The 16215-nt window shown below is 37.5% G+C and overlaps 1 protein-coding gene across 4 annotated transcripts in view; it reads right to left on the bottom strand.

Annotated features, from left to right (window-relative positions):
• The window catches only part of BBS9 (Bardet-Biedl syndrome 9), a 445045-nt gene that overhangs the window by 241871 nt on the left and 186959 nt on the right, over window positions 1-16215 (bottom strand). For 3 of the 4 annotated variants that reach the window (XM_062178843.1, XM_062178842.1, XM_062178845.1), the window contains exons 13-16: window positions 13862-13964; window positions 12273-12377; window positions 9610-9624; window positions 2464-2604 (exon numbers count right to left, since the gene is read on the bottom strand). In XM_062178843.1, coding sequence (XP_062034827.1) covers window positions 2464-2604; window positions 9610-9624; window positions 12273-12377; window positions 13862-13964 — 364 coding nt within the window. The remainder of the gene's footprint in view (window positions 1-2463; window positions 2605-9609; window positions 9625-12272; window positions 12378-13861; window positions 13965-16215) is intronic. The other variant, XM_062178844.1, reaches the window with a different exon arrangement.

The raw sequence follows: 16215 nt of genomic DNA, 5'->3' as shown, positions 1-16215 counted from the left end.
TAGTCCCGGTCGGGGCGCCGGATTCTATCCCAGTTGCCCCTCTTCCAGGCCAGCTCTCTGCTATGGCCCGGGAGTGCAGTGGAGGATGGCCCAAGTGTTTGGGCCCTGCACCCCATGGGAGACCAGGAGAAGCACCTGGCTCCTGCCATCGGATCAGTGCAGTGCGCCGGCCGCAGCACGCCAGCCACAGCATGCCAGCAGCGGCGGCCATTGTGGGGTGAACCAATGGCAAAGGAAGACCTTTCTCTCTGTCTCTCTCTCACTGTCCACTCTGCCTGTCAAAAAAAAAAAAAAAAAAGAAAAAGAAAAAGCTATTTTGAATATAGCTATTTTTGTTCACAAAAAAGAACTGGAGTAAACAAATAGAAGAGCCAAAGATTACAAGTTATTTTATTTCTTCTCTGTGAAGCTCTTTAATTTACTTCTTTCAACTGAAAGTAGACATAGAAGATTTATAATGAAAACGTCAACATATCAAAGGCATACATGTGATAAGAATGAAATGAAACTTATTTTAAACAGCTATATGATTCTAGTATGTCCAATATGAACACAAATCCAGGAACTCAAAAAAAAAAAAACATGATATATCACATATATTGTATCTTGGGAGAACTTCTGAAAATTATCACTGAGCCTCATTTACAGATCAGGATTAAATATGAGCAGTAGATATCTGTGACATCAAACAACTGACCTCCACAGCAGGAGGAAGATGAACACACAATCTATGCTTTCCTTACTACTTACTGTCCAGTTCATATTTTACAGACTTTCTGGTCAAAGACATATGTTTTTATTCAATCTCTAATTAGGTTTTACCCATCTACAAAGAAGATCAACTTCTAAGAGGCCAGGTGCTCAAATACTTTCCAAAGGCACCAATAAACTCAGTGTTCAACATAATTCCAATTATTTTCACAGAGCAGTATGAGAGACACACAGAGCTAAATTTATGCAAGATATTACAAAGGTAGTAATCTTCTTACCTTTAATAATCAAAATTTGTTACAAGAAAATTGGCTACAGAAGAAAGGAAGAAAAGGGAAGAAAACAGAAGGAAAGGAATCAACAGGTCAAAAAAATTCCTAACAATTTATATATGTATGTATCTTAACTCAATTCAAACTTAGGAAAATAATTGTAATAAGTGGCATTTGATTTGGCATATGTTTCCAACAGTTAATTTAAATAAAGCATTTCAAATTAATGAACAATAAGTTTTCTAACTTAAAGTAGTTAATAACTCAAAACTTGACTTATAACAAGTTTCTTTTTTTAATTTCATTTTATTTTTGTTAAAGATTTATTTATTTATTTGAAAGTCAGAGTTATACAGATAGAGGAGAGGCAGAGAGAGAGAGAGAGGTCTTCCATATGCTGGTTCACTCCCCAACTGGCCACAACAGCAGGAACTGCACCAATCTGAAGCCAGGAGCCAGGAGCTTCTTCGGGGTCTCCCACACAGGTGCAGGGGCCCAAGGACTTGGGCCATCATCTACTGCTTTCCCAGGCCATAGCAGGGAGCTGGATAGGAAGTGGAGCAGCCAGGACTCGAACTGGCGCCCATATGGGATGCCAGTGCTTCAGGCCAGGGCGTTAACCTGCTGCGCCACAGCGCCAGCCCCAACTGCAATTTTCTAAATCTTGTAGGCAATACTCATTGTGTTCTAAATCCTATCCATTAACGGAAGGGTCAGGATACATCTCATAGCCAATGGTGCTGATTTTTAACGAATGATTTAAAAGACTGGTTTAATCTGAGATTTTTTTTTTTCCTTTAGTGCCATCCCGCCACCAAGAAACAGATGTGACACAGTGGAAACTTTGGTTACTAAAGACCAATCAAAACCTCTCTATTCTCTAAGTCAATCAAAAGAAAACAGACACCTGGAGAAAGTGACCATCACAAATTACCCTCAGTGTTCACTGTGATATTCTACATACTCTGAGCTACAAACTGAACACAAACCCTTTCCAACTGCATAGATGGCAGAACCACAAAGAGCACCGATTTATGGGATTACTTTGCAGGGGCATGAGAATATACTTTTAAAAGATACATCTCCAGAAGACTACATTGAAGATGAATAATAAATATTTATACACTTAGAAAAGGGATATATCCAAACACCTACAATAAAGATGCTAATAAATATTTACATTCCAAGCCAAAAGAGCCCAGTCTATAAAGAAACATTTGATGTTTTATTTCTGAACACTGAAGCAAAATAATGATTATAATAATTTTAATCAAACCTTTAAAAGTACAGCGTGTTCTTTGTTGATATAAGTTATTTGCCTTTGAAGAGGCAAACAAGAAGGAAAAAATTCTTGAGGCATTTTTATATTCTTACATAACAATTATCTGATAATTACCCTATCATTACCCACTGATGAAGGATTCCATTCTAAATTCTTAGCATTCCTGATGTTACCAGGAGGTTCCCTCAGAAGTCCTACCTGGGAAGAGACTGAGAAGACTGACTGGAGGTTTGTTGGTATCAATAGTTAGTTTGTGGCTTGCAGTTTTTGAAGGCTGACCTGGAAGGCAGATTAACTTCAGGGGAAGTCTAAATTTACACTGGATAACGCGAGGAATGCCTGAAATAAAAGAGAGAAGCATAGATTCATAAATTTGACAGAGGAAAAGTTGTACTACTGATAGTCTCAGTGGCAAAATATCTTAGATTGCAAATTTTTCACCTTCCCATTTCATGTAGCATAAATGAAATTAACTGTAAAGTGTTATCATAATTCATACGTTTTACTACTGTTAGAAAGTATAAGGCAAAAATAAAATCTTAAAAGGAGCATGAGCATGAAGCCTATCTTTAATGGTAGCCTATTTTTTAAATCACCACACTTGAACTCCATAGAGAACGCTGTAGTCCCTTACATACAATTAGTGAACTAAGACCTGCAAAGCCCTAACCCTAACCCAAGACTGCCAGCTAAAATGAGCCGGAATACAAAGTTCTATTACTAACACTCTCTATGATCACATCTAGAAATTTCTCTACCTAAAAATATTTTAATTTTTTGGCAGTTTTTACTTACTGGGGATACAAATTTTATTAATACTTTTCAATCAAGTGTGAGGAAGCAGAATTTGCTCTACGAAGTTCTACTAAAGCCCATTTCCATTTTACACAATGTATTAAGATCACTTGCACATGAACTGAATTGTCATTCAATTTTACAAATGACTGTAAGTCACACTTGGAATGGTTCACCTACTCATTTACTTATCAAAGGTTTTCAACAATCATGCACACATATTAAAATAGATAATGCATAAATAAAAATGAAGAAGTTTACATCAGAATTTTTAAAGTTTTTTAAATTACCCCTTTCAATATTTTTACATAGACTGAAACCAAAGCAAATTGGGCTTTCTATTATAAATCTATTTGAGGAGCTCTACAACCTTAGTTTTCTCTCCTTTTATTCTAGGTTTATGTTTCTGAGTCAGATGAATTTAAAAGGTAATATACAGCCAGCACTGCGGCTCATTAGGCTAATCCTCCGCCTGTGGCACCAGCACACCGGGTTCTAGTCCTGGTCGGGGCGCCGGATTCTATCCCGGTTACCCCTCTTCCAGGACAGCTCTCTGCTATGGCCCGGGAAGGCAGTGGAGGATGGCACAAGTCCTTGGGCCCTGCACCCGCATGGGAGACCAGGAGAAGCACCTGGCTCCAGCGCGCCAGCCACAGCGGCCATTGGAGGGTGAACCAACAGTAAAGGAAGACCTTTCTCTCTCTCTCTCTCTCTCTCTCTCTCTCACTGTCCACTCTGTCAAAAAAAAAAAAAAAAAAAAAAAGGTAATATACAGAATCCTTCACACACTGCTGGAGAGACGTTAAAATTCAAAATGGCCTAACTACTTAATGAATCCACATACAAATGCCTTTATTTCTTTACAGTGGAGCCAGCAAACAGCATAAAATTCCGAGGTGATGATTCTCAAGCAGGAGCCCTAGAACTGGCCATCTATTTTGTTCATGTGAACTGGGGTTGTGTGACTTTCTCCACATGCAAGCTGGAGTACACCTTTCAGGACTAGACTACCTACCACCAGGACACTGAGAGATCATCTGTAGTGGCAAGCACATTGACATATGAGGTCAATTAAATACTTTTTCAGGAAATTGCAAGCGTATTTGTCATTCTCTTCAACATAATCTATTACCCATCAAATTTTACCTAGTTCATTTTTGTTCATAACCCACAGATGTTAAAGTCACTTCTCCTGAAATCCTGGATGCAAATTATTACCAGTGTCTTTTCAAAAAAGTCCCTGACATTTTATTTCCCATATATTACTTCTTGACATTCTGTGAGATTTTTAGAGACATGTGTATTTGTACTTTGCAATGATGAAATGTTTTAACTCAAAATATTATGGTAACATGATCTGATATTACCCAAACCACAATGATCAGGATCACCACAAAAAAAAGAAAGAATTGAAAAGCAGTACATTTTGTAACTTTAATGAAAATTTCTATATATTATATGGTTATGTACATTATATAGTTATTCTATATATTATATAATTATATATATTATATATTATATATACTCCCAAATTATGCAAATACACCTACTGAATATATTTCTGCATTAATAAAAAAGTTACAGCTTCAATTAATAGATACAGTCTGGGAAGAACAGGAAACTGAAGCCTTTTTCATTTTCTTAATTTTTAATTTTAATTTATTTTCATTTTATTTGAGAGACAAAGATCAATCTCCCATGCTTGGGGCCAGCACTGTGGTGCAGCAGGTTAATGCCTTTGGCCTGAAGTGCCAGCATCCCATATGGATGCCAGTTCAAGACCTGGCTGCTCCACTTCCAATCCAGCTCTCTGCTATGGCCTGGGAGAGCAGTAGAAGATGGCCCAAGTCCTTGGGCCCTGCACCCACATGGAAGGACCTGGAAGAAGGCCCTGGCTCCTGACTTCAAATTGGACCAGCTCTGGCTGTTGTGGCCAGTTGGGGAGTGAACCAGTGGAAGACCTCTTTCTCTCTCTCTCTCTCTCTCTCTCTCTCTCTCTCTCTCTCTCTCTCTGCCTCTCCTTCTCTGTGTAACTCTGACTTTCAAATAAATAAAAAAATCTTTAAAAAAATTTTTTTTAAATCTTCCATGCTACTGTTCTGCTAATTCACTTCCCAAATGCCTGCAGCAGAAAGAGCTGGGCTAGGCTGAAGCCTGGAGCTCAGAACTCATTCCAGGTCTCCCATGGGGGTGGCAAGGGCCCAAGTACTTAAGTCATCACCTGCTGCCTCCTTAGGGTGTGAATTAGCAAGAAGCTGGACCCTAAGTGAAGTGGCCAGGACTGGAATCCGGCACCCCAGTGAGTGCCAAGTGGTGACTCTTAACTGCTGCACTACCACCCACTCCATCTTCAATTTTTTAATTAATAATGTATCAAAAAACTGCTTTATCTGACAATTCTACCTATCCCCAAAAAAAGGAGATATCTTCTAAATACTTTCAACCAAATCCTGAGCTAATTCTTCAAACAAAAAATTGACTGTATGTGGAGAACCGCAGGCTGGCTACCTGTGAGAACCTCCTCATCTACATAGCTTGCAGCAATCGGTCGACCACAAGTCCTACGAAAACAGCCAGGTGAAACAGATGAAACAGAATGGACTCTGCATAAACAACTAGGAGGACCCCGGTGAAACAGATGAAGTTGAGGCAGGACGGACTCTGCATAAACAACTAGGAAGAACCAGGTGAAACAGATGGACTTTCGACCTGAGACTATACGCGTCCTTTCATCTGATTGGGCAATACCAGCGTGAACTGCACGTGAAGAGGGCCGCTATTGGCTGTGGAGCGGATGCTCCACGGACTTGGGATATAAAGAGACATTGGGAATTGGGCTTGGGGCTCCTCCTTCTCTTCTCTCCCCCCCACTCTTTCCTTCTGCCCCCACAAGTAAAAGTTCCTTGAGAACCGAGAAACAGTGACCGTGTCATGACTGCGTTGGACCCTTGCTGGCGAGGGTCCGACAACTGTAAATGTTCTAAAACTAGAATACTGAAATTGTGGCCTCTGCTTCACTTGGAGCAGGTGCTTCACTGAATTCACATTGAAAAATAAAGTAAACATGGTCAACAACACTGGCTTCCTGAAGAGCCCAACGGTAAAGGAACTGGTGGTGTATTTAAGCTTTCAGAAATCAAAGCAGTTGGACTGCAGGCACTAATAAATCCAACCAGGAAAATACACTGTAACTCAATTCACAGTGAGCTAATGGCAATATCGCCCACTAGGGCAAGGTCTGAGGTTGTGAGGATTTGTAGACACCCTCCAAGATTTCTTTTCTCTCCAGGAATTATAAACCTGTTTCATAGGACATTCAGGAAACGCTACTTTGAAAAAGGAAGGCACTCATACTTAACGATTGTGGCAATTTTTTAAATGATGGCAACTTGAAAAGTTTTCCTGTTAGAGGAAGAGTATGAAATTGTTTAGACAGCATTTTAAGAAAATCATAACTTTAAGAGATAAACGAGAATGTTGCTATTTTATAGTACTTCTCCCCCTCAAATTAAAATGCAAGCACTCCAAATTACAATCTCTAGTATTTAGATGTGGGATTTATCAGAGTATAAATTAAAATTCAAGCACTCCAAATTACAATCTCTAGTATTTAGATGTGGGATTTATCAGAGAGTATAAATTTCAGTAGATTCTTGAAAGTGAACTTGAAGTGTCAACTTGGCTTCCAGTTGCTCCTGCTACTATAACTGCATCAAAGGACCTGAAGGCAAACACTCCCAGAGGTACGTGTGGGAGTGTGCATGATTGCACCTACAATAGGAGAGAACTGCACGTATTCAAAGACTTTCAACGGCTGCTCACAGAATGGCTTTCAACTAACTTGAAAGAGTCTAATTGGTCCTAACTTTGCCTACCATCAGCAATATTATCTCTGTGTAGTGGGCAACATAGTCTACTTCTGGCTTATTCGACTCTGAGCCTTATGGTTAGAAAAAAGATAACTTTCGTCATTTATTTTACTCAAATATTGGCCTACTCATTCATCAGACTGACTTTCTTCTATGCTTTTTCTACCAAATATAGTAACTTCTTCAAACACGTCCCTTCTCCTAACCTACTGGAGGAAATGGAGAGCTGCAACTTCTATGTTGCAATTAATCACGAAAAAACACCCAGAACACTCACATCAAAACCGGCCCTGACAGAACAATTTTTCCAGGGAGAGAGACTAATTACATCTGGCACACCTAAGAGGCCCGTATCACTGTCAAATGAGAAACTAAAATGTGCTTTAAAAGAGAGAGAGAGAGAGAGAGAGAGACAGAATATGTATGTAAAATAACTACGTGTGTGTGTGTGTGTGTGCGCCAGGGGCCTGCTAGAGTCATTTCATGTTGAAAACAAGGAGGCCCAAAGCAGTAGCAAGGTCTGGTAGCCAGGACTTCCTTGATCCCTTCCTGTTATGTCTGGCCCCGTACTGTGCTTCATCTGCAGTCATGTTTTACACTGCCCATGTCATGGAACTTTAATGCAGAAATAATGGAGACTAATTCTTATGGGACAACATAAAATCTCCTGTTGCTTCTCTTTTTCCACATGGAAAAGCAGAACTGCTTATCTGCAACACAGCCTGAACGGATCAGCCCAATAAAAGGGATCAGTCTTTGAAACAGGAAGCCTTGTATGCAAGACCCAAGTGGTAACATGTTATTTTCTTGCCTACTAGTGCAGCTGAATACATCAACTCTAGTCCCTAAAGTTTAATTATGATTTTAAAATATATCAGAAAATATTATAAAACCAGCTTTACCTTTCTATTGAACTAGAATTTCCATAAACTTTGATTTTTTTTTTCTTTCCTCATGGTTTCTGCTGAATTTACATTAAGAGGGAATACGTTTATTTCAGCAATACCCTTCAGCATTTTTAAAATTAAAACTTATTTAAATAATAATACAATGCTTTAAAAACTTTAGTCCACAATTTTATTAGTTAATACATAATCTTGTAAATGAAAATGTAAGTATTCACCATTAATGAGGATATTTTTTATTTATTTATTTTATTATTTTTTTTTTTGACAGGCAGAGTGGACAGTGAGAGAGAGACAGAGAGAAAGGTCTTCCTTTTGCTGTTGGTTCACCATGCTGATCCGAAGGCAGGAGCCAGGTGCTTCTCCTGGTCTCCCATGGGGTGCAGGGCCCAAGCACTTGGGCCATCCTCCACTGCACTCCCAGGCCACAGCAGAGAGCTGGCCTGGAAGAGGGGCAACCAGGACCGATATTTTTTTATTTTTTTTTAATATGAGAGGCAAGGAGACACAGAAAGAGAGAGCATCTTATACCACTGTTTCAATCCCCAAACGCCCACAATAAAGCTGGGAGCCAGGAATTCAATCTAGGTCTCCAATGTGGGTGGCAGGAGCCCAATTACTTGTGTCATCACCACTGCCTTCCAGGGTCTGCAACAGCAGCAAGAGGTGGTCAGGAGCCCAAGCACCCTGATATGGAACGCAGGCATCTTAACTAGTGGATCTTAATTGCTATGCTAAAAGTCTGCCTCAGTAGGTTAGTTTTTAATTACCCAAATTCCAGCTTGACAGGTGCACTTTATGATATTAAAGTAAACATTTACTTCTATTTTAAACATTTGTCATAAATACATATCCACCTTCCAGATATTATAGTGATACGTGCTTGGCAACTCAGGTTGTTGGCATCAACAAAACTGTCTTGAGTAAATATTGTATTTTTAAACTTTTTAATGTTTATTTAACTATTATTAATCAATTGCTTTCTAAAATTTGTTTTCATAAGGATAAAGCACAATATGAAGTCTACATCTACAAGGAAAAACAATCAAAGTAAGAGATATTTTCAGTGCCCGCTATGTGGCTGATATTACACGATTCAAAGACAAGTACTTGATCCCTACCCTCAAAGAGCTGAAAATGTACTAGGAAAGCCTAAGGAACAAATGTCATGAAACTCAAACAGTAAGTATCATAGCAAAGTAATAAACAAAGGATTTGCAGAAAACAAAATATGTAACAATTAACACTGACTCAAGCAAGTTCAAGGGGGTCAGATCTCAGATGAGGATCCCCTGCAACTTCTAAACAAGACAACAAATAGTCCCACAGAGTCAGCGCACACAGCATTCTTATCAGAGAGAGGGATGGGTATGGTAGAGCACACCAACTTAATAAAACAGACAATATAGAATTCCATAACAAGCACCTATTATTCTTTCTGTATTTTAAGCCAATTAAAATAGCAGGGCATGCAGGTAAATAACAAATGACTTACAAAAATAAACTGCCAGTGACACCTGTGATGTATTTCAAAAAACTCAACTCTGTTCTTATTCCGAACTTCACTCTTTCTCATGACTGAAATAACTAATAATGACAATTATCTAGGCAAATATCTGTTGTGCTCTCCATATCAGGGTCAAGTCACTGTTTTACACTAAAGATGTTTCTTAAGTTAAAATAACAGTCAATGCAAAAAATTTATTCATGATATAACAGTTAAACAACCACAGTTCTAAAACTTGTTCTTTTTCCTAAATTATATTTTCACTCACCATCAGGATTTCGATCTATTCATCAGAGGCAATGAAAAAAGAGTAGGAGAGAAAGAATGCAACAAATTATCTATGGCAAACTTACAACAAAATTTAACACACATCTGCTGAAAATTTTCAAAATTCCCACAGGTGGCTTAAATATCCCTCTAATAAAAGACAAGTAAAGTAAGTCAAAATGTATAACATGAATTAACAAAATCTAACAATATATTTGTACTCCCATTCTCACTCCTTGAGAGAGTTATATTTCTAAACTGAAACATTTAAATTAATGTACCAAAAAGAAAAACAAAGTAAGGGTACATGATCCAGCCAACATGACTCATATGTAAATGACATTGAAAGCATCAAAAGAAAAAAAACTGCATGAAACATAAAATTCATAATAATATTTTAAGTTAAAATTTTTTCTTTGTTTTTTATTTGGTTTGATCTTAGTATTCCTTTATTTTATAAGCTTTTTAATGTTAGCCTTTAATATACTTTCAACCAATTATTACCTATGCTCCCTGATTTAACAATAATTTTTAAATTCTAAAGAAAAGCATAATTGTCAAAATGGTATGTGCAATAATAAGCTCACACACTGTTCTTACAACTTTAACTTTTTGTCTATTTTTAAGCATTTTCTCCACTTTATGTTACCCACTTTTCTATTTTAAGACTCTTTCCAAAAACTGTCACTATTTTTCCTTGAAAATCAATGAGACAATTACTTATGGCATCAGCAGTCTTTAACACTTTATATTCAACAGAATAACAAGTAAGGTACTATAAGGCCTGAGGTTATTGAGATATATAATTAATGCTAAATGACTGAGGTATCTTACCAATTATTTCTCACTACTATATTTCCCAACTCAAAATCACAGTGAAAATCCTAATGTTCTTTTCAGAAATATACAACCAAAAAGTCCATTACTCCTAAATCCTTTGTGAAGTTTTCATTTGTTTATGAAACCAGCTTTTTCAAAGCCATTTAAACATAAAAATATTTACATAACTTCAAGTTTTGAAAATACGGTAGACAACTAAAGTGGTCAATTCTGACTAAAAAAATACATTTTAAAGCAAAATAGCTTAAAAATCAAGAAGGAATAAACAGTGGAGTCATAAAAGTCATATATCAGAATATACAGACATCAATAAATAAGATAGAAAATTCACTTGGATAAAAAAAATTGCCAATTAAGCCACTAGGCATAAATGGTAGAAAAAAATAGGAATAAAGCACTTTTTAAACTTCTGAAACCAAGAAAACTGTACAGATATACTTTTGAAAACCCAAATTTGATATTGATGAAATACTCTACTATCCTTAATATTTAAAATTTTAAAGGAAAGAAATTAAATTACCACTAAATCTTCTTTCTTAGCAATCAACTGACTGTCAAATTGTCAAAATGAAGGATTCACTACAGGGGGAAAAAAAGCATATTGGAATCTCATCTAGAATGAAGACAACCTTTTAGACCTTTTTTTAAAAAAATATTTATTTATTTGAAAGTCAGAGTTACAGAGAGAGAGAGAGGGGTCTTCCATCTACTAGTTCACTCCCCAGTTGGCTGAAACAGCAGGAGCTGCACCAATCTGAAGCCAGGAGCCTCTTCTAGGTTTTCCACACAGGTGCAGGGGCCCAAGCACTTGGGCCATCTTCTACTGCTATTCCAGGCCATAGCACAGAGCTGGATTGGAAGTGGAAAAACCAGGACTTGAACCAGTGCCCATATGGGATGCCGGCACTGCAGATGGCGGCTTGACCTGCTACACCATAGCACCAGCCCCAGAACATTTTTTTAAAGCTTCTTGAAAAAATACAGACCAAATTTTAACAGTTATGTTCTTAAGCATTTTAACAAATAAGATACGAAAGCATTTTATTTAGTCACTTAAACAGGTCTAAAACTCTGAATACCATTTAATGTTAGAGTAATCCCACTGTCATATTGCAATTACTGTGATAGTATTATTTTGTTTATCAATTCAGGCTAGAATTTTCTTTAGTTCAAATAAATGAAGTCTGATGGGGCTGGTGCTGTGGCATAGCAGGCAAAGCCGCCACCTGCAGTGCCAGCATCCCATATGGGTGCCAGCTCAGGTCCCAGCTACACCACGTAAGATCCAGCTCTCTGCTATGGGCTGGGAAAGCAGTAGAAAATGGAAGTCTTTGGGTCCCTGAACCCACTTGGGAGACCTGGAAGAGGATCCTGGCTCCTGGCTTCAGATCAGCGCAGCTCCAGCCATTATGGCTATCTGGAGTGAACCAGCGGATAGAAGACCTTTCTCTCTCTCTCTCTCTCTGTAACTCTGACTTTCAAATAAATAAATAAATCTTAAAAAAATAAGTAAATAAGTGAAGTCTGACTAGGTAAAATACTTCAAGTGGAAATAAAAATATACCAGATTTGTTTTCACTGAAAAGAAGGAGCCACACATTATATATGTATATCAGCTAAACACTCATTAATTACTTACAAAATATAAAATTAGACACATAATTCAATTTAATAGTAAAAAGGAAAATGTTTTTGTTTAAATATACTTTACAATATGTTTTCCCATCTTAAACACAACAGTATTTAACTCATAATTATTATAATAGTAACAACTTAAAGGAATGATTAGACTAGGCTTGTGAACAACTATAACTATACATTTACCTGTTGGTCTCGAGTAAGAGACAACAGCATTTCCGTCCAATGTAGATGGCATATAACTTCTTTTCAGATAAACAGAAAAGGCCACTGTGCTAGTCATCTCTGGGGCTACAAGCAAAGTACAAGTATTATAACGTATGCACTTTAGGGAAATGGTTATTAACAGCACTGAAAATTCACTAAGCACTCACTGCACGCCAGGTACTATCTTTACTACTTTATATGTAATCTTCACAGCAACCCTACAAGATAGGTAGCATAACTGTCCTCATCTTTAATGAATGAGGTACAGAGAGTAAGAAGCTTTACCATGGCCACAACTAGTTTTAGAGCTAAGGCGTGACTCCAGAATGTTCTACACCACTGCTTCTCTTTACCAAGACAAACAGGCTGCATGAACAGAGAAAGGGGTATTCAACTATTACAACACGACTAGGAACAGCCTGCAGTGGCAACTGGAGAAGAGGAGTGGCAACGGATATAACTGTGATAAATGCAAGGACTTGGCAGGCTATGAATTTCCTTCTGCATTAATGTACTTGGCCTCCAATCTGTTAGAAGGCCACAGAGATGTTTAATTGAAAAACGTAAATGTTTCGGGTGTATTTTAGAATGATAAATTGGAAACATTATAAAAAAATTAGAAAAAAAATTGAGAATCTAAAGGCTGAATATCACCTACAAGGGTATGTCCATTCATTCATTATTCAATGAATATTCATTTGAGTTCTCACTATCTCCCAGACACTCAGCATAAGGTTGATTATACACAGATAAAAAAGCTCTTGATTTCATTAATTGACATACGAGCCTTACCTCAAGAGCTTTACTAAATAAAAAAAGAGAAAGTCTTGAAAGATACTCGAACATCATTTTAAGAGGCCTAATGACAACCTGGAAGTAATGGGTTGAGTGTCAGAGAGTCTATACAAAAACGTCTTACTAAAAGTTGCCATTTATGACTTGTCTAATATTTTAAATATTACTTTGGATAGCTTATATTAATTCATTTTCTAATTAAATCCTCACAACAACCCTTAAGATTGATATTAATCCCTTTTTGCATATTAAAACAACTGAGGCTCCAAATGATTACTATAGTAGTTACACCAAGCTTATACACACATCAAATGAGTGTCAAGAGCCAGGATTCAAACTTGGGTCAAGTTACAAAGCCAATATTCTTTCTTCAAACATTACTGATTCAATAAATAGATCACTAAAGAAACATAAGTAAAGAAAGTCTTCCAAAATATAGTATTGACTACAATTTCAGGTCCAAGCAGTTATAGAAAGTACTTAGAAATCTGTAACCCTGAAATATTAATTCAACTCAACAATCATTGGTAGGATGTGCAAGCTTGATATTTAGAGAGGAAATAAAGCAAAACAAAACAATAATTAATTTGAAGATCTCAACCCCACTATTCACACAAGAAGTATAACCTCAAAGTAAACATACTATTTTTTAAAAAGTAAAACAAAACAAAAAACCTTTCACATCATGGTAGACAAGCTGGAAACACACAGAGACACACACACATACAAATACAAATACACAAATACACACAAACACACATGCACACACTTACTTGTAAATTCAAAAGTGAACTGATCACGAGTCAGTACTAGTGGTGGTTGCACATAGATAGATAATTTGACTTTTTGCAATACCGCTCGATTTTGCAGTGTGACCTAAGGATACAGAAAATGTTAAACAGAAAATAGTATTTTATTCAGATTCATAGACTATCAAAAGTAGGTATTTAAAAATCTCTAGTGAGATTGGAGTTTGGCACAATGGTGAAAATGCCACTTGGGATGCTGGCATCCCATTTTGAAGTGCCCAGGTCTGAGTCCCAGCTTCACTTTGAATTCCAGTTTCCCTGGGCAACAGCAGTGATGGCTCAAGTACTTGGGAACAGGACTGAGTGCCAGTAATAGCCCTCAGGGAGGCCTGTCCTGAACCAGAGAATGGAAGATAGCTAGCTCACTCACTCTCTCTCTCTCTCCTTCCCCCTTGCAAATAAATAAAAATAAATATTTTTGTACATCATTTTTTGAAAATTACTAGCAAACAATAAGGAAATATTACCCAAGAAAATATAAGTAATTATAAAACACAACACATACCAAAAGTAAGAGATTAAAATGTTATACCCAGGTAGAAGCTGGGCAAAAGAGCTGAAATTTTCTCTATGGAAGACATAATGATGGGCAATAAACATATGCAAAGATGCCCAATTAGCCATAGGCCATACAAACTAAAATCAAGTGAAGATATGACTCCACACCCACGAAAATGGTTATAATCACAAGCACAGATAATCATAGATGTCAGCAAAGATCTAGAGGAACTGCAACCCTCACACATTGCTAGTAAGAAAGCAAATTAGGGGCTGGCGCTGTGGCGTAGTAGATAAAGCTGCGGCCTGAACTGTAGGCATCCCATATGGGCGCCAGACTGAGTCCCAGCTGCTCCACTTCTGATCCAGCTCTCTGCTGCAGCCTGGGAAAGCAGTAGATGATGGCCCATGTCCTTGGGCCTCTACACCCGCACGGAGACCCAGAAGAAGCTCCTGACTCCTGGCTTCAGATCAGCACAGCTCCAGCAGCTGTGGCCAGTTAGGGAGTGAACCAGTGGATAGAAGACCTCTCTCATTCTCTGCCTCTCTTTCTCTCTTTGTAACTCTTTCAAGTAAATAAATAAATTTTTTTATAAAAAATATTTATTACATTCTTAAAAAAATTAAATGCAAATTTACAAGATCTCATAATTCTATGCCAAGAGAAATGAAAAAATACATTGCTCAAAAATTCGTACACAAGTGTTCACAGAAACATTATCCATAGTTGCTAAACTTAGAAACAATCCAAATGGAGACCCAAAATATGGTATATGCATACAATGAAACATCATTCAGCAGTTAAAACAAATAAAGTATTGGTGTATGCTACAATATAGGTGACTATTGAAAACCAAGTGAAAGAAAAAATAAATGTACATATTTGATTCTATCTCTATGCAAAGTATACAAAAGGCAAATTGATAGGGAAAGTAGATTAGCAATTGCTTAAGGATGAGGAAGAGGAAATGACAATTAATAGGTATGGCAGACAAAATGTCCTAAAATTAGATGGTGGTGATGGCTGCACAATTCTGTGATTACACTAAAAATCATTTCATCATACACTTTAAATGAGTGAATTATAAGGTATGTGAATTTTATCTCAGAAATAATTTAATCATAACACTTTAAATGAGTGAATTATATGGTATGTGAATTTTATCTCAATAAGCCTGATAAAAATATTCTACCAAAAGAAAAAAAAAAACTTTGCTCAGGGACACTGAATAATTACATCATAAAATAAATTTGTTCATTCTTAACATGTATGACTACAGCACCCTCTTATCCAGTATCCATAGATTCCCTTTTTTTTACAAGTTAATTGTTCTCCTATGATTTCTTTACTAGGCATATATGCACATCAGTCTACATGTTGTAAGCCATTGCATTTTCCTCCATAGTTTAACACAAAGATACACGATGTAAATAATTCTAGAAAATATCAAAGAACAGCAATATTAACTGCTGCTTTTCTCAGGTAGCTGCATTTCTAAAAGGTTGCTCGTCCTCAGTGATGCAAAGAAAATTCTCCTACTCCAGAGAATCAATAGCTAAGAACTCTGGGGTAGGGCCCAGCGCTGTGGCAGAGAGGGTAAAGCCTCCGCCTGCAGTGCCAGCATCCCATATGGGTGGCAGTTTGAGTCCCGATCCAACTCCCTGCTAACAGCCTGGGAAAAATAGCAGAGGATGGCCCTAGTACTTGGGCCCCAGCAACCAACAAGGGAGACCTAGAAGAAGCTCCTGGCTCCTGGCTCCTGGCTTTGGCCTGCCTCAGCCCCGACTGACGCAGCCATCTAGGGAGTGAATCAGTGTAT

Source organism: Lepus europaeus, chromosome 20, assembly GCF_033115175.1.
Source record: "Lepus europaeus isolate LE1 chromosome 20, mLepTim1.pri, whole genome shotgun sequence".
Classification (NCBI taxonomy): Eukaryota; Metazoa; Chordata; class Mammalia; order Lagomorpha; family Leporidae; genus Lepus; species Lepus europaeus.
The sequence above is the reverse complement of the archived record's forward strand: the minus strand, read 5'-3'. Positions and strand labels throughout refer to the sequence as shown.